Source organism: Urocampus carinirostris, chromosome 7 (genome assembly GCF_059441175.1).
Source record: "Urocampus carinirostris isolate Australia breed hairy pipefish chromosome 7, RoL_Ucar_1.0, whole genome shotgun sequence".
In the NCBI taxonomy this organism is placed as follows: domain Eukaryota; kingdom Metazoa; phylum Chordata; class Actinopteri; order Syngnathiformes; family Syngnathidae; genus Urocampus; species Urocampus carinirostris.
Genome location: NC_142355.1, coordinates 23,983,856 through 24,010,504, shown reverse-complemented (window position 1 = coordinate 24,010,504; position 26,649 = coordinate 23,983,856). Strand labels below are relative to the sequence as shown.

The following is a 26,649-nucleotide window of genomic DNA, read 5'->3' as shown; positions in this document are numbered from 1 at the left end:
TAATTACTGTTTTTCGTGACACGCCAAACACAGGACGTGGATACTCACCGCTGCTGGGCTCGCTGTAATACTGACTGATGTAGTTGTTCATGTCGTCCTGGCCGTGGTGATCTAAAACACAAAACACGCTTTTGTTCATTTTGGAAGCGGATCACGTCATAAGTGGCAAAGCTCATCTCCAAATGTTTCTCAATCCGCGTGCTGTGAGACTTTATCTGGTGTGACGCAGGACAGTGTTCAATTTGATCTACCTGGTGACAACTGATTGATAATGGTAAGTATATAGTTTAGTAGAGACTCAAAATGAGGGAAGAAGACATCAATAGATTTTAAACCCATAAAGAGAACAAGGACCCAACCCTCAGATAAGAAATTCCAACCCGTTCTAAAAGCCCTCCCCTCAGCTTTTTTTATTAAATCTCCTAGGTAACAAAAAGCAGATATACCCTAAAGGGTGTGGGTATCAAAGAACAGCAAAATGATTGACTGGCACTATTTACATCATTGTCAGTCATACTCGTCAAAACAAAGAACAATTGTGAAATATAATATTCAAAACAACAAACTGGGATCCTATGCAATCTTCTTTGCAGGTGTCTAATATCAAAAGAGAATAAACTAAACTAAATCAGATGATGATTGGCTAAAAGCATACCACTTGCCAACTTGTTGTCCAGTGATCAGTAAAGATCTTAAAATGCCTTTTTTAATATAAACAAATAAATATGAGGAAAAACAGAAAGTGAGTGTAATATACCTTTGATTGAAGAATATAATAAATAAATGAGGGAAAAACTAGGTGGCTGTAATATTTTTTTGATTCTACAAATAATAAATAAAGATGAAAGAAAACAAAAGGTAATTGCGATATTCTCCTGATTAGTTCTGGAACATAAAAATGAACTAGTCCGCTAAATGTAGTACTAATTAATACATTCATTTGAGAATATAAATACACAAATAAATAATGTGGGAGAAAACAATAGGTAACTATAGTATTTTTCCATTAAATGTAGAAATACAAAAAAAGAATCCAGAAAATAAACTATCAATATTGATAAATAGGACAAAAAAATAACGGATAACTGTAATAATCTTTTAATTTGAAAATATAATAATTAATTAAATAGATAAAATAAATTAAGGACAAAAAAATAACTATGCTTTAATTCTGGAATTTAATACATAGAAATATGAAATGAATTAATAACTGTGATATTCTAATACATTTTAAAATGTAACTACATAATAAAGGAATAAAACAAGGACAAATATAATTAACTGATATTTATTTAAATAACTGGAAATAACGTATACATTTAATTGAGAATATAAATAAACTATAAATAAATATGAAATGTGAGGGAAAACTAAGGGTAAACAATATTGTTTTAATTGTATTTATTGCGTGTGTATAATCTGAGGAAAAACAATAGGTAACTATAGTATTCTTCCGATAACTTAATATTCTTAATAAATGGGGAAAAAAAAAAAAACTGTAATATTTTCCCAATTGTAAAATCCATCCATGCATTATCTGCACCACTTATCCTCAGTAGGGTTGCGGGGGTGCTGGGGCCCATCCCAGCAATCATCAGGCAGAGGGCAGGGGACACCCTGAACTGGTTGACAGCCAGTTGCAGGGCTAATTGTAAAATATAATTGAAAATGTTAATATGAGACAAAAAATTAAAAAAAATCATTCTTTTGACTCTAGAATGTAGTAAAAATATGTGTAAACATAAAGGCCAATCATAATTATATCAATAATGCATATATGTAATAATTTATATATATAAATATATATATATATATATATTTTTCCCTCATATTATATATATACATATATATAATATGAGGAAAAAACTATGGTCAACTTAATTTTAAGTTGAAGAATATAAATTAAATGATGAATACATATATAAATAATATGAGGAAAAGCTAAAGGGTAACTAATATTCTTCTAAATACAGTAATTTTAGAAATACAAAATAAACCATCCTAGGAAAAAAGGAACTGTAATAATCTCTTAAGTGAAAAATAAATACAGAAATAAAATAAGGAAAAAGCAGTAGTGTTGCTGTAATATTTTCATAAATAATTTGGAAAACAAAAACATGTACTGTACAGGGAGTGCAGAATTATTAGGCAAATGAGTATTTTGACCACATCATCCTCTTTATGCATGTTGTCTTACTCCAAGCTGTATAGGCTCGAAAGCCTACTACCAATTAAGCATATCAGGTAATGTGCATCTCTGTAATGAGAAGGGGTGTGGTCTAATGACATCAACACCCTATATCAGGTGTGCATAATTATTAGGCAACTTCCTTTCCTTTGACAAAATGGGTCATAAGAGGGACTTGACAGGCTCTGAAAAGTCAAAAAGAGTGAGATATCTTGCAGAGGGATGCAGCACTCTTAAAATTGCCAAGCTTCTGAAGCGTGCTCATCGAACAATCAAGCGTTACATTCAAAATAGTCAACAAGGTCGCAAGAAGCGTGTAGAAAAGCCAAGGCGCAAAATAACTGCCCGTGAACTGAGAAAAGTCAAGCGTACAACTGCCAAGATGCCACTTGCCACCAGTTTTGCCATATTTCAGAGCTGCAACATCACTGGAGTGCCCAAAAGCACAAGGTGTGCAATACTCAGAGACATGGCCAAGGTAAGAAAGGCTGAAAAACGACCACCACTGAACAAGACACACAAGCTGAAACGTCAAGACTGGGCCAAGAAAAATCTCAAGACGGATTTTTCTAAGGTTTTATGGACTGATGAAATGAGAGTGAGTCTTGATGGGCCAGATGGATGGGCCCGTGGCTGGATCGGTAAAGGGCAGAGAGCTCCAGTCCGCCTCAGACGCCAGCAAGGTGGAGGTGGGGTACTGGTATGGGCTGGTATTATCAAAGATGAGCTTGTGGGGCCTTTTCGGGTTGAGGATGGACTCAAGCTCAACTCCCAGTCCTACTGCCAGTTTCTGGAAGACACCTTCTTCAAGCAGTGGTACAGGAAGAAGTCCGCATCCTTCAAGAAAAACATGATTTTCATGCAGGACAACGCTCCATCACACGCATCCAAGTACTCCACAGCGTGGCTGGCAAGAAAGGGTCTAAAAGAAGAAAAACTAATGACATGGCCTCCTTGTTCACCTGATCTGAACCCCATAGAGAACCTGTGGTCCCTCATCAAATGTGAAATTTACAAGGAGGGAAAACAGTACACCTCTCTGAACAGTGTCTGGGAGGCTGTGGTTGCTGCTGCACGCAATGTTGATCGTGAACAGATCAAAGCACTGACAGAATCCATGGATGGCAGGCTTTTGAGTGTCCTTGCAAAGAAAGGTGGCTATATTGGTCACTGATTTGTTTTTGTTTTGTTTTTGAATGTCAGAAATGTATATTTGTGAATGTTGAGCTGTTATATTGGTTTCCCTGATGAAAATAAATAATTGAAATGGGTATACATTTGTTTTTTGTTAAGTTGCCTAATAATTATGCACAGTAATAGTCACCTGCACACACAGATATCCTCCTAAAATAGCTAAAACTAAAAAATCCCCACTCCAACTTCCAAAATATTCAGCTTTGATATTAATGAGACTTTTGGGTTCATTAAGAACATGGTTGTTGTTCAATAATAAAATTAATCCTCAAAAATACAACTTGCCTAATAATTCTGCACTCCCTGTATAATCCAAGCAATCACAATAACTGTGATTTTTGTATTCATATTTCCGAGAGAGAAAACTAATCTGAAGAAAAATAGGTAACAAATATCATAAGTTCTTGTTCTGTTTCTGTAAACTATCTGATTCATTCTCTTATTTTGTGTCTCCATTGATGGAACTGCTTCTCGAGAACCGGGAAAAAAAAACGCAGCCACCGATATTGTGTTATAAACTGTTTTCTTTTGTGTTTTAAACTGCAACTCAGAGTCTTGCGTGAGAACCGGATCCTCCGAGCGTGGGAGACTTCTCACGGCTGCCGGTTGCACCCGGACAAAAATCAGTTTCGGGTTCACCCGTCCGTGTATCAACAATGGTTTTTGTGGCGGGTCTCAAGGCACCCAGAGCACCGAAACGGCGAGTGAACGGCGCCACCCGATAGCCGACCGCCACACAAAGGTACCGTCTATTCCGGACGCTTACCCGAGGGCCCCGCGGGGTCCCTGCCTTTGGCCGGCCCGCGATGATCCGAGGCCCCGGGGGCCAGCCCGTCCACCTCGTGGAAACTGCTGCTGGGTTTACCCCACATATGGTGGATCTGCATGGCCGCCTCCCGTTCGGCCACCAGGTCCAGGTCCTGCTGGGCCAGGTGGGCCCTCAGCTGACGGATTTCAAACTAAAGGGAGAGAAAAGGGGGGTTTGACTTGATCTCATCGGTAGAAACCTTTTTGAAACCAAGAGCTCCTTTTTTGTTACCGATTAGAGCGGCATGCTACCAGTTTGATATGCATTTATGAATAAAACCCATGTTATTACTATGTTGTTACTACATTGTTGCCCGGGGCGTGCATCGTTTACGTCCGGGCATACAACTTACAAAACGTCTCTGCCCGGGGTGGCCAACACTATTTCAAGAAAAAAATAATAAAAGATTATTTTTCAAAGTTTGCTTAATTCCGATTTCGAAATCTTCGTTCGTTTTGGAAATTCCGGAATTCCGGGTCGTTTGGCAATTTGCATACTCTGCAGCCGATCAGAAGCCTGCATCGAACAACTTTGTGCTTCCGGACTTTCCCGAGCGTTATAAGGTCGAGGATTTGCATATCATTTTCCAAAGTAGACGCACAGAGAACATAAGAAAAATGGAGAAGTGGTTAGGAATCAAGCCAAAACCTCAGCCCCAGAAGAAATATTCAAAAGAAGCTAACAAAACTTATGACGCTACAAAACGTAAACATACATTAAAGAGAATCAGCACCGGGCAACTCTTTGGCACACCCTAGTGGCTTCCTGGCACCTCAAAAAAAGTTTGATAATGGAAAATGATATGGTTTCTGTAGTAAAAAAAACATGACATAAACCTTTGTAACATTTTCCAGTGAATGGAGATGTATGCAGTATAGGGCTGCATTAGCTCAGGAGGTAGAGCTCGTCTTGGGATCAAGAGGTCGCAGGTTTGATTCCCGGCTTCTCCGTGTTATATGTTAAAGTGACCTTGGGCAAGACACTGAATCCCTAATGCCCCCAATATGCAGGTTGGCGCCTTGCATGGCTGCCACATTGTAAAGCGCTTTGAGAGGTCTTCATTGACTTGAAAAGCGCTATACAAATGCAGACCATTTACTATTTATGAAGAGATCCCTTGGTTTTCACAGTTAGCGGGGAGTTGAACCACCCGCGAAAATTAAAAATCCGCTAAGTAGTATCAGACTTATTTTGGCCTTCATAATAATAATAATAATAATAATTTCCTTTGTAACAATGTACACAGAACGAAATGTCGATACACCTGACCCGTTGTAGCGAGCCGATGCAGCCGCAGCCAACAGAGGGCGCCGCCATTTAACCAATGTTATAAGTCTTAGGTATGACTCGGCCGAGGCGCGAACCAGCGACCTCCCAGTTTCAAAGCAGGCGCCCTACCATCTAGGCTATTAGAGTGGACATGCCGACTGAGAATATTACATATTGTTTTCCTCAGCTTTTACATTTTTGCAGCTCCAAAAATATGTTTTTAATTTGTCTGTTTTAACATTTTCCCCTGTATTAAACCATGAGTGATTTACAAATATCAATTATAACAGAGGTTGCAAACTTTTTTAAAAATCGGGGCTACTTTTTAACAACAATTAGCGCTAATGGCTACCAATTTGATATGCATTTCCAGAAAAAAAAAATCAATCACTGACAACCACTAAACATCATGCCTGTTATAAATCAATTTCCTAGAAAATTACAATGACCTATGATATATTTTCAGAACCAATCTACACGCTACTTGGGGGGTGCCCCCTGAATAAAAGGGTCATTTTAAAAATAATTTTGGAAGAATCGATCATTGATTTTCTCATGCCAGTTTGAAAACAGATTCCCTCGAAAATCACAATCGCCGTGGTACAAGAGCTGCTCTCCATCATTGATGAGATATTTTCAGAACCGGTCTGCAGGCTATTCAGGGGATATTAAAGGGACAATGTGTATTAAATATTCTCAAGGGGGCATAAAAAGTTACCTTAGCTGAAGGGATGGGGGTCTTTTTGGAGGCTCACAATTAAATTACGATTCATGTTTGTAAGATTTGATGTATACATTATTTTTAAGGGATTTTTTTCCCTCCAATTTTCTTTCCTTCACTAAGATTTAATCTCTTGTTGTCAAAACAACAATCAAATTCATTTCCACTACAGTTTAACTTGGGGAAAACTCACGCAGACTGGAAAGGGACAAAGGCTAGGTTCACACTGCAGGGAAATTCGATTTTTTTACATGGATGCGAGCTCTATCCTATCCGTTAAGGTCCGTCCAAACAGCACAAAACTGCTTTTTTTTCACACCAGACCCAAGCCAATTTCATATGTGGTATTCAATCCGATACATATCCGACCTTTTGGAATGCGACTTCTGTGTAAACGGTCAAGGCACGTTCATGCGACCCGCACGTCATCGAAAGGCGGCAGACGTCACTATTCTGCCTTCAAGGAAGCAGAAAATTCAACAACCACAGCGGACGAAAACACGGCACGTCATGATTTCACACATTCATGGAAAACAATACTTGTGTATAGTGTAACTCACAGAACAGCCAACATCCCATCGCATACAACTGGATTCCTAGCGTGTTGCCCGACGTCACAGTTGTGAATAACAGTGATAAAGCGATAGTATCCTTTAGTCGTAGTTAACAATGTTTACATTTAAATCACACCACTCAGACAGCATGCAAGGGGGAAAGCGAGGTATAGATTAAATGAATATTTGGGGGAGACAACGCTCCGCTGTTAACATCCATGAGTACTTCTGCAAACATGAGCGCATTGCGTGTTGTCACGCGTCCTCTTTTGTGCATGCGGACCAGTTGTGGCCTTCACAGAGGAGATGAAGTCGCATACAAGTCGCATTTAGTTAAATAAATGAATGAAAACTTTTATTTCGAAAATTAAAATAAAAACAGGACAAAAACAATGAGTCAACAACAAAATAATGTTACATAACATGTTCGAAAAGGGGTAGTCAGAAGCAGATGCTTTTTTTTCCTACCCCTTTATCTTCCCTATTAAATACATTTTATAGATAGCTCCTCTTGTGTCCAGTACAACAAAATTTCATGGATATACTTATTACATAGGTCAGATATCAATAATTATAATAATTACAGTAATCACATATTTTATACACTAATCTTCGTAATACACATCCCTCAACGTCATAATGCCATTAGTTACCAAACATCACTGCGGCACCATTGATAATAACAACAATAGAAATAAAAATAATATTTATAATAACAGTTATGATATAATAAAAGCAACAATAACAACAAAGTTAACCATAGTTTTAAACGCAGTATTTCTAATCTCACTCATATCCCATTTTCTTCATCCCTGTATTTCGCCAGTAATGTTTTTTTTGTATTTAAATTTGAACACATGAATAGTAGGACATTGTTTGATCTCATCTTGTAAATTATTCCTAAGTTTGCCTCCACACACAGACACACACATACTTTTCCTGGTTGTTCTCACCTTTGGGATTTTGAATTTACTACAGCTCCTCAAGTTATAATTTCCCTCTTTCCGAATGAATAATTTTTGGATGTTTTCTGCCACCATGTTTTTGTTGACCTTAAATAACAGTTGTGAAGTGAAATTTATTATTAAATCATCCAATAATTTGGACTTTATGAATGAAATATTAGTATGATCCCGATATCTTACCCTGTGTATGGTTTTAATTGCACGTTTTTGAAGGATAAAAAGGGGCTGTAGTGAACTTTTGTAATTATTACCCCAAACTTTTGCACAATATGTTAAGTATGGCAGAACTAGAGAACAATATAATAAAAACAATGCATTATAGTTTAAAAGGAATATGGCTTTATTAATTATTGAATTTTTTCTAGATATTTTAGTTTGTATGTGTCTGATGTGTGTTTTCCAACTTAATTTATTTTCTATTATGACCCCTAAAAACTTTATTTCTGATACAATGTCTATTGCAGCGCCATCCATTTTTACTTCTAAATCCTGATTTGCCTTGCGATTACCAAAGAATATTGGTAGAATATTAGTTCTCACAAAACATCGGTTCTCACCCCCAAATAAATCAGAATTGAGCTTTGAGCTCTGCAGCGTGAACCTAGCCAAAAAGTAGCATTTAAATGCTTTTTATTTCAATTATTTGTAAGTAAAATCTTTACCTGAATACCGTAAGATTTCAGATCTACTATTGAAAGCTTTTTTACGTTCCTGCATAGACACACAGGTGCTATTTTTTTAAAAGAATGCATTTTTCGATTTTGCCTTAAAGGGTACTCCGTCACTTTTGTTTTGAGTAAAAATAACATCAAGATGGGTGTTTGCTTTGAACATTGCAAGAGTAGCTCAAAGAAAATCTAAATGATTTAAAATGAATTTGATATAATAAATAAAACACACCAATAGCTGCTTTTAAGTTTAATATGGAAATGTTGATCTGGAAAAAAGTCTCTTTACTTTTAATAAATGTTGTTTTTTTCTTTTAAGGTGCTCTGTTGCCCTCTGTTGGGACTAAAGTGTAATCACTGGTCCAAAAGGTGCTTACCGCCTGCTCCTGGCATATCTGTGTCAGGCGGTCGAGCTGCTCCTCTCTCACCGCCTTGGCTTTCTCGTATTGTTGGATCTCCAGCTCCATCTCCACCTTCACCTGCAGCACGTAGGCTGCCGCGAGAAACAAGGAGAAGGAATACACCACGTCAGTCGGGCGGTCTGTTTAATATTTATACATATATATGTATGTATGCATGCATGTGTGTGTACCATGGTCATTTGTGATAAAGAGTTATATAAATAATATGACTTGACTTCATCTTTTGAAACTTGTTTTAAAGTAGAAAATCGAAGTTTGCATGTTTGAAAAACACAGTAATTGTTAGTGTGTTTTTTTTCTGTCAAAATCAAATCAATAAAAATATATACAGCACGGCGGCGCAGTGGTTAGCGCTCGTGCGGCACAGTTCATGTCATGGGAACCTGTCGTGGGTTCAAATCCAGCTCCAGACTTTCTGTGCGGAGTTTGTATGTTCTCCCCATGCTTGCGTGGGTTTCCTCCGGGCACTCCGGTTTCCTCCCACGTTCCAAAAACATGCATTTCAGGTGAATTGGCCGGTCCAAATTGTCCCTAGGTGTGAATGAGCGAATGAGTTGTCTGTCCCTGTGTGCCCTGCGATTGGCTGGCAACCAGTTCAGGGTGTCCCCTGCCCACTGCCCGGAGATGGCTGGGATGGGCTCCAGCCCCCCCGCGACCCTAATGAGGATAAGCGGTACGGCTAATGAGATGAGATGAGATATACAGTATACATAAATCCATTCATCCATCCATCCATTATCTGCACCGCTTATCCTCAGTAGAGTCGCGGGGGTGCTGGAGCCCATCCCAGTCATCTTTGGGCAGTGGGCAGGGGACACCCTGAACTGGTTGCCAGCCAGTCGCAGGGCACACAGGGACAGACAATTATACAAATATTATACATACATTTATAAAGACTAACAGGTAATTAAAAATATTATCATTAAATACCTTTTCAACATTATTCAACCTATACCTGTACATTGCTAACCGTACTAATGGTTGCAATTCTCATTAAGCAATAGCAAAGCTTAAAAAACTGTGCAGCACCTATTAACTCACAACGCAGACTATGCAGATTACGGCGACAATCTTAGGAAACTACGCTGACGTATCCTGCTACCAGTGATCTAGACGTTTAGAATTAGAGCTGAAATTGGTCATTTAAAAAAAATCCTTTATGAATATTTCTATATGGCGTACAAAAATATAAAAATATATTAAATACTTGGAAAATGTATAAGTTGACAGGTATACAATGTCCGTCGCTCCTTAATTTCTATGTATTCCAATCTAATAAATGACGTTATTTGTAACTTAATCACATCAAATTTGTCCTTGCAGCCTAAAGGTCTCCCGGTCCTAAATGAAAGTAATTTTAAGTAGGGATGGTGGCGAGTGGGCGGCGCTCACCTGCCACCCCCCACAACGCATATTGTGCAGTTAATTGTAAAACCACAAGGGGGGGTTATGGCTGTTAAGGCAACAATGACTCCCAACAAATAGTGTGCGCATAATTCCTTTAACAGTTTGCCCTCAGCGGAACAAAAAACACATTAATTAAGACAGCATGATATTGTAAATCATGTTGGATAAATAAAAAAACAACTGAGGAATAAAATGGAAAAAGTAGCGCCTTTCACCTCAAAACCAAAACCGATTGGCTGTATCTTAACCCGGACGAGTCAAACATACAGCCCGCGGACCGGCCCCGGCCCATTGGGTGAGTTTATCAGAGCATGTTCAAGAAGAAGAGTTTCTAGTCATTCTTATCAAAACTCATGAATTTGTTTATAATAAATACAAAATAGGGGCAGAACGGCGGCTCAGTGGTTATCGCGTGTGTGGCACAGTTCTGAGGTCATGAGATCAAACCTCCTGTGTGGAGTTTGCATGTTCTCCCTGTGCTTGCGTGGGTTTCCTCCGAGCACCCCGGTTTCCTCCCACATTCCAAAAACAGGGTAATTGGCCAGTTCAAATTGTCCCGAGGTGTGAATGAGCGAGCAAATTGTCTGTCCCTGTGTGCCCTGCGACTGGCTGGCAACCAGTTCAAGGTGTCCCCTGCCCACTGCCCGAAGACAGCTGAGTTGGGCTCCAGCACCTCCGCGACCCTACTGAGGATAAACGGTGCACATAATGGACGGATGGATGGATAAATACAAAATAAATGCTAACTCTGGTTGCCAGTAAATGTGTAAAAGAGCGGAAATCCAGCATGCGGACTGAATGAAATAGTACCAGAGTATAGGCAATGTGATGGGGGTGGCAGTAGCTCAGGAGGTAGAGCGCTTGTCTTGGGATCAAGTGATCGCAGTTCAAATTCCGTGTTACATGTCCAAGTGTCCTTGGGTAAGACACTGAACCCCTAATGCCTTAGCGCCTTGCATGGCTGCACGGCCGCTATTGGTGTGTGAGTGTGGGTGAATGGGTAAATGTGAAGCACATTGTAAAGCGCTTTGGGAAGTCTTCATTGACCTGAAAAGCGCTATATAAATGCAGATCATTTCATATAATTTTCCATCTTTAAATAGGCTGCGGCCTTTATGGCTTCCCCCCTGCGCCAAAGGTGTTGCAAATTTAATTCATATTTGGTGGGACAACTCTGTTCAGCCTCCGGTAGCACAATAACTTTCTAATTGCTCGATACGCTATGCTATTAGCATCCATGAGTACACAAGAGACACATAGAAGTCACAGGAGATCGCATACAAGTCGCATTTAGTTGGAAATGTGAACATAAAAAACATCCGATTTCACCAAGAAAATCAGAATTGAGCATTAAGTCTTTGTGTGGGTATAAACTGCTCCAACAATTGCATAGGATTTCAGTTTTGCCACTTCTGGTTTAAAACAAGCACATGTTATTTGTTTTTAGAACCTGGATACAGATTGTGTTTCACGCTTCGGCTGCACGATTAACCGAAATCTAATCGATCTTGCGATGTGACATAGCGCAATAGTGTAACCACAAAACACTGGGGTTTTTTTTCCCAAGGATTTATAGTTCCAGTTTGTTAATGGAGTGATGGAGTGTTTGACCAACAAAAATTGTCACATTTCGAGGTTCAACTGCACTGGCCAATAAGATGCAGGTTTTAATGGCACTAGCCAATCAAGCCGCGACAAAGTTTGCAAGACGTGTGTGCGCGACTTTGATAGGCTGGTGTAAGCTGTCACTCAGTCAAACAGCCCTTGCAAAAATGTCCACCAAAACAAATGCGACAGCACGTAGCTTTAGCAGGTTGTTACATTATAGAGTAATTCATCAATTAAATCGGACTCTGAGGAAAGTCAGAAGAGCATAAAGAAAAGTTGACCACCGGCCAGTGCTCCCTGGATTTTCATCGCCTCCGGGAATCGACTCAGGCAGCGTCGGATGGGTAAGCTAAAAGCTAGGCTAACAACATGTATACCACCACTCACCGACGCTAGATCCATTACCCAGGAAACGGACGATTTGGAGCTACTGCTCATAGAAAGCCGCTTCATTCGTGACGTTTGTATTTTAATCATTACAGAGATCTTACCATTACATACTTAGTGTGTAGCTAGCCAGCTGCTCTCTAAATCGCTTTCATACATTGAAGAGAGAAGCCCTACAATATAGTTGCACTTTTGTATAATGGCCAAAAAGACAATTTATGGAACTGCAATTTTGTTTTTATATGTGGATCTATAGTTGTTATTTTGTTACAGTCGTATACTCTCAGTTGGTAGTAACGTCATCTTAAGGGAAGTTCGCATGTCACAATGTTTAAATTCTCCCCAGAACTAAACAGAGTAATGCACTTTTCTTTTAAACTCAAAAATTGCGAGATAGGTCTGAAACACCCTTAACAATTAGGTTTTTCACCAAAATCGTGCAGCCCTATTTCGCGCGTAAAAATAGAGAGTGGGATAAATCTACTGCTTTTTTAAATCAAAAGGTTGGCATGTATGCACTTTTCATCCATGAATACAATATGTAAGGTAGGATACTCAAACACGCTGAAGGATAAAGCATTATACCGAAAAAGTCGAAATCTTTTTATTGATTTGGTCCGCCTGAGAACAGTTGGACATCTCCACCGTAACCATCAAGAACACTCCACAAGAGGGCGCCATTTCTCCATTCAAACTGCACCTGAGCTAAAACCGCTGCATCCCCACATTCAAGCTTACCGTCAATGACCCTTTTGACCCTCCAGATGCGCAGCGTGATAATGAGGCCGATGGCGTCCCAGGGGCTGCTCGGGCCGTTGGCTACAGTGGAAGCCACCATAGGGGCCAGCGAGAGCACAATGACAGCTCCGTCAAATACCTGAGGTTACAAAACAAACAAAAAAAAAAAGTGGTGACATTGAAGCAATGACACTGCGGTGAAGGGAGGAGCCCTAAGGCGGGACTAATAGCCCCCACGGGAGCTTACCTCCACTTTGTTCTCGATGTAATCCCATATCCCCAAGACCACGATCCTGAAAACGGTCTGAGGGGGAAACAGAGAGAAGGGGACACAAAAAAAGAGGGCAGCGCATTGTGGGTCGTAACTCCGGATAAGAGACAGAGGTGGTGGCATTTACGGCTGTTGTGCACACGGTTTGGTTCCTTGCGGCTAACCTTGCTTATGAATTAAGACGTTAGCGGTGGGCTCATCAAGCCCGAGGAAGAAAAACATCCCTGGCTCAGAAGGAAATAGTAATCGATTCCTCAAGAGCCACAGGAACAACCACGCTTTTAAAACAGGCCCTGCACATTTTCATTGGGTTTCACTCTAAAGAAATTTGAATTGTTTTATTTCACCTAGGAATTTAGGGAATTTTTTGAGTCTATGCTGATTTGGATAATACGGCTAAATTCCAATGATTGTTCCAATGAAACAATTATAGGAAATATAAATTGAATCGAAAATCAAATACTGTATTTGATTTAATTAGTAATGTTTGATATCATTTTTTTCAGGACACAGATAATAAGCTATTGTTAGGAATCATTAATAAATCATAATAAATCATAATCAGTCAGGCTGCCCAACTACATTTAAAAAAAAAACGATTTTAAAAGAATAATCTTGATCCAAAAACAGTTTTTAAAAGGACAGTGTGTATCATTTGAACAGTAGATGTCACTGTGTGGTGTATTGCTACAAAGCAAAAGGAATAATAAAAACTATGGAGACTCAAGGTGAGTTAACTGCACCATTTAACTTTTTTTTGTCCAGCAAGTTTTTGGGTATCCATAGCAGCAAGATGTCCAACAATTATGTAAGCTCCCTCAAGGTGAGACCCATGATGTGTAAAATGAATTAAAATTTCTTGACCTACGAGTATTTAAAGAAAAACAAATTTGTATTATAGTTCATATATTTTTGCTTATTATTCAAACATATATTGTTTTTTTTATGAATTCATGTTTTGGTTTTGTTTCTAACACTAGAAGGCGCTAAATACTACACAGTCTCTTTAATGGTAGGGTGCGCAGTTTGAGGTGTATTTAAAACGTTTAAATAGCATGTGTTAACAATGGGCAACTGAGTTCAAAGAGCATTTTTATTATTTTTCCACTGCGCCTATCTGCTTTTATCTTACTTTTACCCTCGGTGGTCCGGTCACGGATGTCATGACGATGTAGGAAAGAAAAGGAGGCGCCGGGGATGGAGTCGAGTCAAGTGATTTCACGTGCGTGCTGGCGGTTTGCATTTATTTTAGGATGAAAATGGTGAAATTAAGAAAATTACTGTTTCAAATACAGTCCAAATGCCAACCCAAAAATATGATGAAAAAGGAAGAGTTTATTCGAGCGCGTCGAAGAATTTCACATACACGCAAACTTGACAGAGCCCAATATAATGATTTTGGCCAGAAGATGGCATCAGCAAGTAGAATATTTTAAAGTTATGGATAGCACCATATAAAATAAAAAATATCATGGGGAAAATTTTCAGACAAGAGTAACTGATTTTAAATCAACATGGTCACAATTTTAGAACTCATAGCTTGAGCACAAAATAAAAACTAATTGCATCATATCGCAATTGACTACTTGGCACCATTTTTAAAACATCACCATCTTTTAGTAATACTTATACTTTAACTCTTGAACCCATGCCCTCGATTTCAAAATTCAAAAAATACTGAATTTTTAAAATGTGTTAATTGAATTAATACGATTTATCTCCCAGCCCTAATAAATACTCATAAGAAATACCAATACAATTACCAAATTGTAAAAATAAAATATAAGCCAGGGTGATATTTTATAGAAAAATATATTTAACTTCAAATATCCTTTCCTTTAAAATTGCATAGGATTAATGCCAATATATAATTTAAATAATTTATATTACTGTATTTACTTCCTGAATACAAAACAGCCTCTAGAGGGCAGCCATTACTCGTACCGCCAGCTGTTGCAAGTAGATACCTTAACACATAACTGATACAGATACTTGGTACCCGCGCTGATACCATTACCTTGTATTGGTATTTCAAGGTCTTTAGTTTCACCAAAGGCAATCATTTCATTGTAATGACACGTACATGGGTAAAATAGACAAAATGATAATTTATGAATACATTTTTGCATTTCTTTTCTAAAATATATTTTCACTGCAGCTCTCGAACTCACCTCGGTGAAGAACACGGACAGGATAGCCAGGCTGATCCAATGGATGACACCGGCAAACTGCGATGCATTGTTGACTGCAGAGAAAAACACACTCAATCAAACAGTTACACTAAATTTAGTGCTCTACAAAAAAAAAAAAGAATCTGCATTATGTAATATAAAAACATGATGTAATAAATTAAATTGACTAAATCCATACAGAACTTGTTTACTTCCAGGTATCCATAGCAGCACCTATTGTGAAGCATGGGGTTGCTTTGGGGACAGAACAAGTGCACTGCATTAAAGAGAGGATGACAGGGGCCGTGTATTGTGAGAATTTGGGGAACAACCTTCTTCCCTCAGTCAGAGCATTTAAGATGGGTCGTGGCTGGGTCTTCCAACACGACCTGAAGCACACACCCAGGAAAACCAAGGAGTGGCTCCGTAAGAAGCATATCACGGTTCTAGCATGGCCCAGCTAGTATCCATACCTGAACCCAATCGAAAATCTTTGGAAGGAGCTCAAACTCCATGTCTCTCAGGGACAGCCCAGAAACCTGACTAATGTAGAGAAGATCTGTTTGGAGGATTGGGCTAAGATCCCTCCTGCAGTGTGTGCAAACCTGGTGAAAGACTACTGGAAACGTTTGACTTCTGTAATTGCAAACAAAGGCTACTGTACAAAATATTAACATTCATCTTCTCAGGTGTTCAAATACTTATTTGCAGCTATATCACACAAATAAATTGATAAAAATTAATGCATTGTGATTTCTGGATTTTTCTTTTTAGTTTATCACTCACAGTTGACATGCACCTACGATGAAAATTTCAGACCCCTCCATGATTTCTAAGTGGGAGAAATAGAGAAATAGCAGGGTGTCCAAATACTTATTTTCTTCACTCTATATATATTTTATATACTGTATATGCTTTGTTTTTTTTTTCAGGGATCCTTTAAATTTGTCACGTGAACAAAAAGTTAATAGTTTATCCTTATATTTCATCCTACATTTTTGTTGCACTGAAAAGTATATATTTTAGTTGCATAGTATAAAAACGTGAAACTTTAAATGAGGTAAAAGTTCACTGTAGATTTACAGAGCACGCCAGCACATCGCGTTAGCAAAAAAATCGTACCAAGGTGTATCATTTTACCTAAAGCCGTTTTCTCAGAAATTTTCTCGGAAACGAGCACTCCCAAGAAACTTAACAATGTTCAACTGCTGTTTACTAAACAATGTTAAAAAAACATACTTATTTTTTAATGAACAATGAGATTTCAAGCTTTCTTTTGATATGTCCTATGCCCATATAGCTACAAAACGAAATTTTCTGTAGGCCTTCAAAAACGGGTCAAAATGGCAAAAATTGGCTGGCACCAGCTTTTCCCATTTGAGAGAAACGTCTGGCATTGAATTACTTAATACCTTCTTTACACATGTCCAATTGGGAGAGGTTTATGATCCAATTGCAAGAGGGGGAATCTTATTTCCAAAACATAAACAAGATTAAAGAGACCATGCTAAAGGACCGTGTAAGAAGGGACAAAATTTTTGCACGTTAACACCGATGACCTTACAAGAAGCAAACATAAAAATGACATATTAATTAACCAGACATATGTGACCGAGGTAGTTGATTGTTTGACAAGCAAAGTAGTAAAACTTCACGAGTCGAGACAATAAAACATACCGAGTGAAATGTAACTTGAAACTAAACCAGACATCATCAAACGATTCTCATTAAAAATAAATATATTTTATTTAAGGACACTAATAAACTGCTCTTGTACGCTTTAACACAGCTGTTGCAGTTCAGAAGCGCCTCAAAAATGAAAAACGATATCATTACCGACTTTAATCATCATAACGATGAGCTGGCAGAAAAAGTTATCTGTTTGCGCAAAAGGCGCGCCACGCTACACGGCGTTTCCAGGTGCCGACAAGCGATGCAGCACGTCAATTAAAAAGAACAGCTGGACGCTCGAAGCGGCGTCTGTTGACTCACATTGCAGCAGTTTGGTGTCCACCAGCAGCTCTAGAGTCAGCAGCAGCACAGCCAGGACAACGCAGGCCACCAAAACGCAGTTGAAGCCAGCTGAAGATAGGCACACCTGCCACAGTGCCGCACGCCCTCCGCAGCACGGCTTTAGCCAGTTGGACCTGGGGGTGAAAAAGGGAGAATGAGGAGGTGCGATGATGATGGGTGTTGGTAATGTAAAGTACTAGTGACGATGACCAGATTTGCTATCTAGAAGCCATTTTACAATCAAGAACTATGAATATGAATAAGAGGAATCTTACCTCGACAAGTCAGGACACATTTATTTTTATAGGTCTTATCGCAAAGTCTCGAAGGGAAGCACAGACCACCATTGACCCACCCCTGATCTGAAACCTACCTAAGGCCAAGCAAAAATTCAAAAAACCCCAGCAAGAGGACAATTAAGAAACCTCCAGAAGGAGTTGCACATAAGGTGATTCCCTTTTCCAGGATGACCAGGCTGCAATGGATGTTGCTAGGACATGAAGAAACAATACGGTCAACATCAACATTAAATAAGTAATAACAGAAACCATTTAAAAAGTTCAGTTGACAGCAACTACAAGCTTCCTCTGTCAAAATCCAAACCATCGCAGCACGTTCTACATGATGGCATTTACCGGGTCTAGGTGCTGGTATGATGACTCAGAATCCATGCACCATCTAACATCTAGGCTTGTCCTTCTCTTTCATTATTTTATACAATTTCAAGAGAACATTTGTTGTGATTTGTAGGTATTGTAATACTACAGTATTATAAAATATCACTGCCTATATTTAGTCATGATTGCATGTTTTCTACATTTTTACTTCTTGATTGAGATGGTCGTAATTATATTAATTCAGTTGTGTTTTATTTTGTGGTTAGAAGTGGCATTAAACACCATTATTAGGTCTATCACCATACTACATTAAGAGGAATACACAAGGAGTGACAGTAAGCATCCATTTCAGCTCCTGAAGAAATGTAATTATCGCAAGAATGCCAGTGCAGAAGATCACATCAAGCAAAGTCCAGCTCTCTTCCTTGTTATCAGAATATGGCTGATTTCCTAAGGCAGATGTCGAGCGGCTTGTGGACGCTTGTTTGTACAAAAATGATGGCAAACCACCTCAGTCTTCTCATGTGCAAAATTCCAACAGCCAGAGCCTGTAGCTCCTTTACGCCCAGAATATTCTGTAAATAAAACCTATGAAGGAAACTACTTATCTTAGATTTTATTCTGAAAACCTACCCTGTTCTTATGCGGAATCACGCATGCACACGGAATGAGAAAAAAACAATTTTCAACCTTTTCATCCCAGAAAAATATTTTTGTTGTAAAGTTTATGAAAAGCATGTAAAGCAGCTAGTAGAAGGCAGCAAAAATTGACTTGCGAGGACTGATACCCCCAAAACGTTTGGTATAGGTATTCACTCACACATGTTTTTAACTGGACTTGATTAAAGCAACATCCAAAACCCTCCAGAAAATACGAACCAATGAAACTCTTTTACACTCTTGTAGTTCAGCAGAGCCTCGTAGAGAGAGATGTTTGTTGCAACATGACTAAAAAGAAAAAAGAAACAAAAAAATATAAATATAAATACATGCTCTGGATGAGCAAAGAAGAAAACAGATACAACCTGTTAACTCTCACTCCCAGGAAGAGAATAATAGAGTGTCCTCACGGCCTGGTAGCAAAAGTATCTATCTATCTACCCTGGTCATATGCCTCGAGAGGGGTGACCGACAGCAAGGCAAACACATACAAAAACAAAGAAAATTTAAATATGGAAAAAGCAGCAAAAAACACACTCAAAAATGTTTGGACCATGTCCAACCCAAACAAGTTAAGCACCTCGGCACTCAAGTTGGTCATGCTTTTGTCCCTCCGGATGAAACGGGACGCAAAAAAGCGGCCATGTCACACAGGTCAGGGTGACACAACACACTCTTCTGTTCAACAGCAGGGCCGACAGCTTTCGCTGCTTTACCAGTGCCGCATAATACGGGTGCCCTGCCCATCCCTTAGGACACGTCTAAACATCCCACTACCCTTTTACAACACCTCTCAACTCATTCCTATCACCAACAAAAGCTCTAGCTTGCACTACATTTAGACCTCTTTCCTGCAGTGCACTCATAACACCATCCATCCACGTCAATCGCGGCCTTCCTCCTTTCATTGACTTCTGCTCTGTAGATCCTCTTCAACATTCGCTCCTCATCCATCCTCTCCATGTGTCCAAACCAACCGAGTACTCTTATCCACACGCTTGCTCAGTTCCACTACTACTCCAGTTCTGTCTCTCACAATTTCATTTCTCACTCTATCCAATCTTGTCACACCTAACATACTCCTCAAACACTTCATCTCAAAAACATTTAATTTCCCTCTCAAATCTGCGTTCAGGCTCCAAGTCTCTGCACCATACAATCAGTCGGCACAATCACACTCTCATACAGTCCCCTCTTAACATCCATACTCACACTCTTGTTGCTCATTACTCTCCTCAGAGCACCCAAGCAAAAGTATAAATGTAATAAAGGTGTAAGTAAACCCCAGTCTGAAAGCAACCAACATGCCGTTATCAGATCATTACAGGCTCAAACTTCATCTGAGGAAACAACTTCAACCTAAGGATCTGAAATCTTAACAGTTAGAGGGAGCGAAAGGTTGCGGCTGCTTCATGAAGACAACAACAGGCAGAGGAGGAGAATGGAAGGTGAGCTGACGGCAGGGGATTAGATCACTAGGGCGATCGATAGCGACCGAGATGGACGCGATGGCGCGGCAGAACGACCAGATAGAAAGAAAGATATCAGCGCAGAGTCCAAATAGGTAACTTTCACTCACATGCCAATTTCAATCACAGACGGGAGAAGCTTGCGGTAAATTCAATTACCTTGAAGTTGGCTTGCTATGTGTTTCATTAAGAGCTAATAAGTGCCGACCACTTTATCAACTCACTGAAGTTATAGACTGTTACACGCGGGCGCACGACTCCGCTTTCTCAACCCCAAAAAAGAGGCGTGAAAACATGAAATGAAAAACCAGGACTGTAGTTGCACAGGTCTGGCAGGCCTGGAAATGATCGATCGGAACTCTTGATTAATGTCTTGATTGCACATTTACAACAGAGCCACGCGGGTCAGCAAAAGAGCGCCGCACGCTGGGGCGCAGACAATTAGATTTCCACACAAAGTGATTCATCACCGGCAGGCGGCCAGCAAACGAGCGACACTTTTCTGCATGGCCGACGCTTAGTTATTTATTCATGCCGATGCAAACCGCGGTTAATGTATGGATTATTGCACTAATTGGAGGCTTAAAAAAAAGGCAAATCAAAATTGTGTGCAAAAAAAAAATTGGCGACGGTAATAATCTGATTGGAACCTGACTATTTTGTGTATTCCGATCATGTAAATGTCACGGATGCCATGGCGCCCAATTGGCCCCGCCCATATGATCCATATGCAAATTTCAAGGAGTATTTTATCTTATTTTATCAGAGATATATGTACAAGAAAGACTTATAATACCAAAATGTCTTTCAAGAAAGTGTAGTTATGAGCTTTCTTTCTTTTTTAGAAAAAGGTGATAATGTTGCCCCTCTGGCTGAATAGTACTCACTAGCACAATAATAAATATAGCAAAAAGGCAATTGTACAAGTATGTGTATATATATATATAATATATATATATATATTGTACATATACACACACACATACATATGGGGCGGCAGTAGCTCAGGAGGTAGAGCGCTCGTCTTGGGATCAAGGGATCCCAGTTCGAATGCCGGCTTGTCCGTGTTACATGTCGAAGTGTCCTTGGGTAAGACACTGAACCCCTAATACCCCCAATAAGCAGGTTAGAGTCTTACATGGCTGCAATACAAGACTGCTATTGGGAAATGTGAAGCACACTGTAAAGCGCTTTGGGAAGTCATTGACTTGAAAAGCGCTATATAAATGCGGATCATTTCATTTCATTTCATATACATATGGGCGGCATGGCAGCTGAGTGGTTAGCATGTCTGCAGCACAGTATATATACCGTAAATTCCGGACTATAAGCTGCTACTTTTTTCCCTTAAAATGTGGTAGGTGCGGCTTTTAATTAGGTGCGCTCTACTATATGTACCACAGGCATATCCGCCTAGTGGGAGGTGGCTAGAGTAATTTCTGACTCTTTTTGGGGGATTGATTCAGAGGAGGGGATTCCCAGCCCCCTCGCTCAACCCAACTGAGGTGTACGGAGTCATTAGGTGACCAAACCCCCCAATTCCAACCCCTAATGCTGAACGCCAAGCAGGGAGGCAACGGGTACCAATGTTTAAGTCTTAGGTATGACTCGGCCGAGTCATACCTAATATATATATATGCCTAATATATATATATGCCTAAGCTTCTTTCCACGGTGCCCCCATTGAGTCGTACATGATCCATTATATATGTCTCTTGTAAAGTTTATAACAGGACATTTACAGTGCACGCTTTTGAATCGAACGTTGTGGTCTTTTAGCTGCTGGACAGCGATTCAATCATTCATGTCATCTGCAGGCCACAGCTTTATCGCGCCATCAGATGGTGCATCCTCTCCCGAGGACCGACATGGCACCGGTTACTGCGAGGGAAGCGGGCCACAGATTCCCGGCAAATGAAGATGGATCGGGATGCGTGCTCATGGCAGCAGACAAGCTGTCCTTGATAAATAGGTTTTCACCAGGACACTCCATCGCTTCTCGCTCTCAGCCTAAAAAGCAATCTTGCACTTTGCATGTCTGTGAATATTAACAAACCCTTAAAGCCGACCGGCGTTCTCAAATGTCATCTATTGTGTCACACATGGGGCCGAGCAGGAGACCCAGCTTGATGAATAAGAAAGGGGGAGGCTCAGATGAAAGATATCTTACTCTCTTTTCAGTAGGGTTTGAACGATATGGGGTTTTCAGGGCTGACACGATATCCTTTTATTAGTAATTAGAGTCGTCCGATAACCGATATTTAAAGCCAATATTTAGTTGCCGTAAAAGCAACTTGCATAAAGGTACAAAAAACAAAAATGGCCTCCTAATTATTAATTTTTTATAATAAAAAAAGTCTATTCAACCAACATGACTTAAATAAACTTAAAACAAAAGTGCATCAGAATTTCAACAGTGCTGGCAAATTGAAAAGTGTGGGCACTTATGTTATAGAGCTAGATTGACAAACAAATGTTACGAAAAGAGCTCATCACTTCCACTTTAGCGAGCTTTTAATGCCCTCTGTCAATCACAAGCCCACATGCTTGATAAACTGTTATGATAAGAGCCAATATATCAGTCTCCACTATTATCCCTTTACCACATTTCAAGAATTGATAAGCACTTCACCCAAATGCAATAAATTTTAAGGATTTCAAGCAGACATATGAACGATGAAATAAGCAAACATTTATTCCAATTGGGTAAGAATTTCTTTTTTACAGTGTATTGGCCTGATAGTGGTATAAACATCATTGATTAAAGGTATCAGCTGACATTAATTGACAATTTCAAAATGAAACTGAACAAAAACATGTTTCTAGAAAGGACAATAAAGTAAAGTGGTATCAAATTCATACAGGAAGGCCACAAACAAAAGAAGCAGAGCAACCATGATAACTGTGACTCCGATGTGTCATGTCAGCCCCTTTCCTCCCCCTAATCCCATACGACTATCCAACATTCACCAAACGACGCCGTGTAAAGTGAATGAAGAAAGGTAGATGAAGGTCGTGTGTTGCAATCCAGCATCCCTGCTTTTATCCCCTCTCCAGTCAAAGTAACAGTTTGACCTATATGAATCTGTCATTACTGTGTGGCTCACACCTCTCAGTCTGACCCTTGGAGATCAACAACATATGCCGCCACTGCTGTGGGCAGTCAGATGCGATGCGCATGAAAACCCGGGACAAGCTGCGGACACACAGGGAGAATTGTGCACACAAGTCCGAGCTCCACAACAAGCATTCTGAAAAATAGCAACTGCTGCTCATCACTAGAAGTTATAGTGCTAAGGAAGTGTACTTCCAGATCACGGCCTGCTATGCTGTGTAGAGAGATTCTACAACGCAGCCCAGGAAATCATCAGCAGCTTTCTGCCAAGTCTGGAGCTCCTGCTATGACCGCAGAGCCAGCAACATTATTAAGGACTCCTCACATCACAGCCACCACCTCTTTGACCTGCTGCCCTCTGACAGACGCTACAAGTTCCTTCAAACAAAGACTAACTTGCTCAGGGACAGTTATTTTCTCAGAGCCATCATTGCCTTAAATAAGAAAAATATATTTCAATATGTGTGAAAACATTTTTTTTAAATATTTCAGATCCAGTTCTTTAGTAAAAGATGTTGATTATTAAATCACAAGTCCCAATTGAAAATTCAAATAAAATTTGCACTATCCCTCATTGTTGCCAGCAGGTTTTTTTATAGTCCGAAGAAACCATAGTTAAAACTTCCGATTATGCAGTCTTGCTTCACAAGACAATAAAGATTTGACTGTGGAGTGAAATCCCACCTTGAACCTACTCTCAGGAGACGGCGCAGCCAAATTCTATTAATGATTCTACCCCGCTTGCCGCTGCACAGAATCCGCAAGTACTGCCTGTGCCCCATGTGGTCCGCAAGAACATCCACCTCCCACATCATCGCCTACGTCTCCCCATGAAGAGTGCTGCCAAGCTGCAAGACTAAACATGTTTGTTGTGCTCCTTTCCAAACCAAGCCCCAGACATAAAAGCAAACATAAAATATTCAAATTTGGCACCCTAATAAAGTCCTGTATACGCTATAGAATGTGCTAAATGATGGTTAACCAACCCACTGCCACTGCCAGTGACACCATGGTCACAATGACAAAGCTGACGTCATTGCTAGCTGAGCTGCAAAACAGCACGTGATGCGAGTGGAGGGGCTCGGGCATGGGCTCTAACTGGGTCTCGCAGGCCCTTGGTCTTATTACTTCACTGATTTACATCGTGCATTGTGTTCTTCATTATGATTGGTTAAACAGTCTCTCCACGTATTAACATTGACAATACATTAGTTGTTTGCTAAAAACTATTTTGTACAGCAAACTTTGGTAGACACAAATTATTTTGAACTTGCAAGGAGACCCAGGAGGGAAGCCTTCAGATAAGAGAATTACATTCCCTGTTCTAAAGCGTTGTATTACATCTTAAATGTTACATAAAACAGATCAGCCCTAAGAGTTGTGGAAATCAAAGAACAGCAACATGATTGGTTGGTACAGTGTTCTCGTTTGCCCGCGTCCCTGCGTCCTAGACGCATCATTTTTGCTGGGGACGCATAGTCTCAAATCAACGTGTGACCCCGGGACGCAACTTTTTTGACACAAAATTGTCATTATTACCCGATTACATTTTTTTTAAACAAAGATTTACCGCACTCCAAACTTTTCGTTAGGCAGATCTGGCAGATGTTGTTTTGGTCTCGCGGTTCAAGTTTTCGTCTGCACACCGATCTCGAGTTGTGTGGGGAAAAGTCCGTCTCTTTTTAGATAACTGGCTTTTTTGGCTCAACTCATTCAAGAGAGGTAAAATGAACACTGTTGGTAGCGACAATGATGTACCAGTGCGCAATAATAGTCAAAATGAAGAAGTGGCATCCTATGAAATCTCCTTTACATTTGTCCAATATTAAAAACAGAATAAACATATCTGGTGTGAAACTTGTTCCGGCCAGGAGGCACGTGATACAAAAACGGGCCGAACTTGTATATTAATGGTATAAAAAGTGTGCCTTAAGTAGGAGGGCTGGGGATCTCTTTTGGATTAAATCATAATTCAGGGAAGTAAGATTTGATTACAAAATAATTATCATGAGTTTTTTCCTTTAATTTTTTTCCATCACTAATATTTAATCTCTTTTAGTGTTTGTCAACTATTAGTCGGTTGGTAGGATCCCTTAAGCACTAGGGTCCTAGGGGCATTATTCCCTGTGGTGTGTCTTGGCAAAGCAGAGCCTGGTGGCGCCCATCGCTCTCCAGGCCAACTTATCAACTGTGCATTTGTTAAAATATGCCCGATGATTGCTGGGATGGGCTCCAGCACCCCCGCGACCCTACTGAGGATAAGCGGTGTAGCTAATGAGATATATATATATACATATTTATTTCCACCAGTTTTTTTAACCTTATCAGACTCGTAAGTGACATAAATAGCATACTAATTCTAACTTTAATGGTTGTTTTAATAATGGAAACATATTTCTGCTATTCATATTTATTTTTGATGAAAATGTTTAAGATTGTTAAACTTTTGCAAAGACACGCAACTGTACTTCTTTTAATTTTGTATTTTTTGTGTTACTGTAACTTTTATTTTAAGTACCGTATTTTCCGCACTATAAGGCGCACCTAAAAGTCTTGTTTTTTTTCAAAAGCTGACCATGCGCCTTATAACACAGTGCGCCTTATATATGGCTCAATATTAAATTCGCAAGGTCTCGCAACTACGAGAAACAGCCGCCGACTCCATTTTTCGCGCTGTGCATACTGGGAAATATTAAACGATTGGTAGTTGCCGGGGCTCGTGTTGTATTTGTTTACTAAGTGGCAAAATGGCTACCCCATTAAACTGCTTAATTCATATTCAACAAATATAGTATTTGTCTGAATCCAGGGTTATGACTGGTGAAGATGTAAAGCACAATTTACCTTAAACAAACGCAGAATTATTCAGAATGTCACGTTTGAGAGAGAGAGAGAGCGAGAGAGAGAGAGAGAGCGAGATTCTCTTTCATACGTGCATTTGTATAAGAAAATGGCTCCTGTTAAGAGACACGCGTACAACGCCGAGTTTAAACTCAAAGCGATCAGTCACGCAGCACAACACGGCAATAGAGCGGCAGCGAGAGAGTTAAACTTAAATGAATCGATGGTACGGAAGTGGAGAAAGGATGAAGATAAGCTCCGCCAAGTAAGGAAAACTCAACAAAGTTTCCGTGGCAATAAAGCAAGATGGCCAGAGTTAGAGGAGACACTTGAACAGTGGGTTGTTCAACAAAGAGCGGCAAGCAGAAGTGTCAGTACGATAACTATACGTATGAAGGCAACAGCGCTGGCACAAAAACACCGGACGTGTTGGATGGCCCATTCACTGAGATATGGTCAATTCGAACACAGCAGAAGAAGAACTCGAGGGATTCGTCGATGAGGAGCTTGTAGAGTGATCTTTGTTTTTCTTTTGTGTGTTTACGTTTTACATTTTACAGTTA

General features: G+C 39.8%; 1 protein-coding gene across 7 annotated transcripts in view; it reads right to left on the bottom strand.

The window, feature by feature from the left end:
- tmem266 (transmembrane protein 266) overlaps window positions 1–26,649 on the bottom strand; it is a 59,885-nt gene that overhangs the window by 4,599 nt on the left and 28,637 nt on the right. For 6 of the 7 annotated variants that reach the window (XM_088340233.1, XM_088340237.1, XM_088340235.1 and 3 more), the window contains exons 4-11: window positions 18,881–18,949; window positions 17,364–17,518; window positions 15,372–15,445; window positions 13,177–13,233; window positions 12,930–13,068; window positions 8,745–8,860; window positions 4,149–4,341; window positions 49–111 (exon numbers count right to left, since the gene is read on the bottom strand). In XM_088340233.1, coding sequence (XP_088196359.1) covers window positions 49–111; window positions 4,149–4,341; window positions 8,745–8,860; window positions 12,930–13,068; window positions 13,177–13,233; window positions 15,372–15,445; window positions 17,364–17,518; window positions 18,881–18,949 — 866 coding nt within the window. The remainder of the gene's footprint in view (window positions 1–48; window positions 112–4,148; window positions 4,342–8,744; window positions 8,861–12,929; window positions 13,069–13,176; window positions 13,234–15,371; window positions 15,446–17,363; window positions 17,519–18,880; window positions 18,950–26,649) is intronic. The other variant, XM_088340240.1, reaches the window with a different exon arrangement.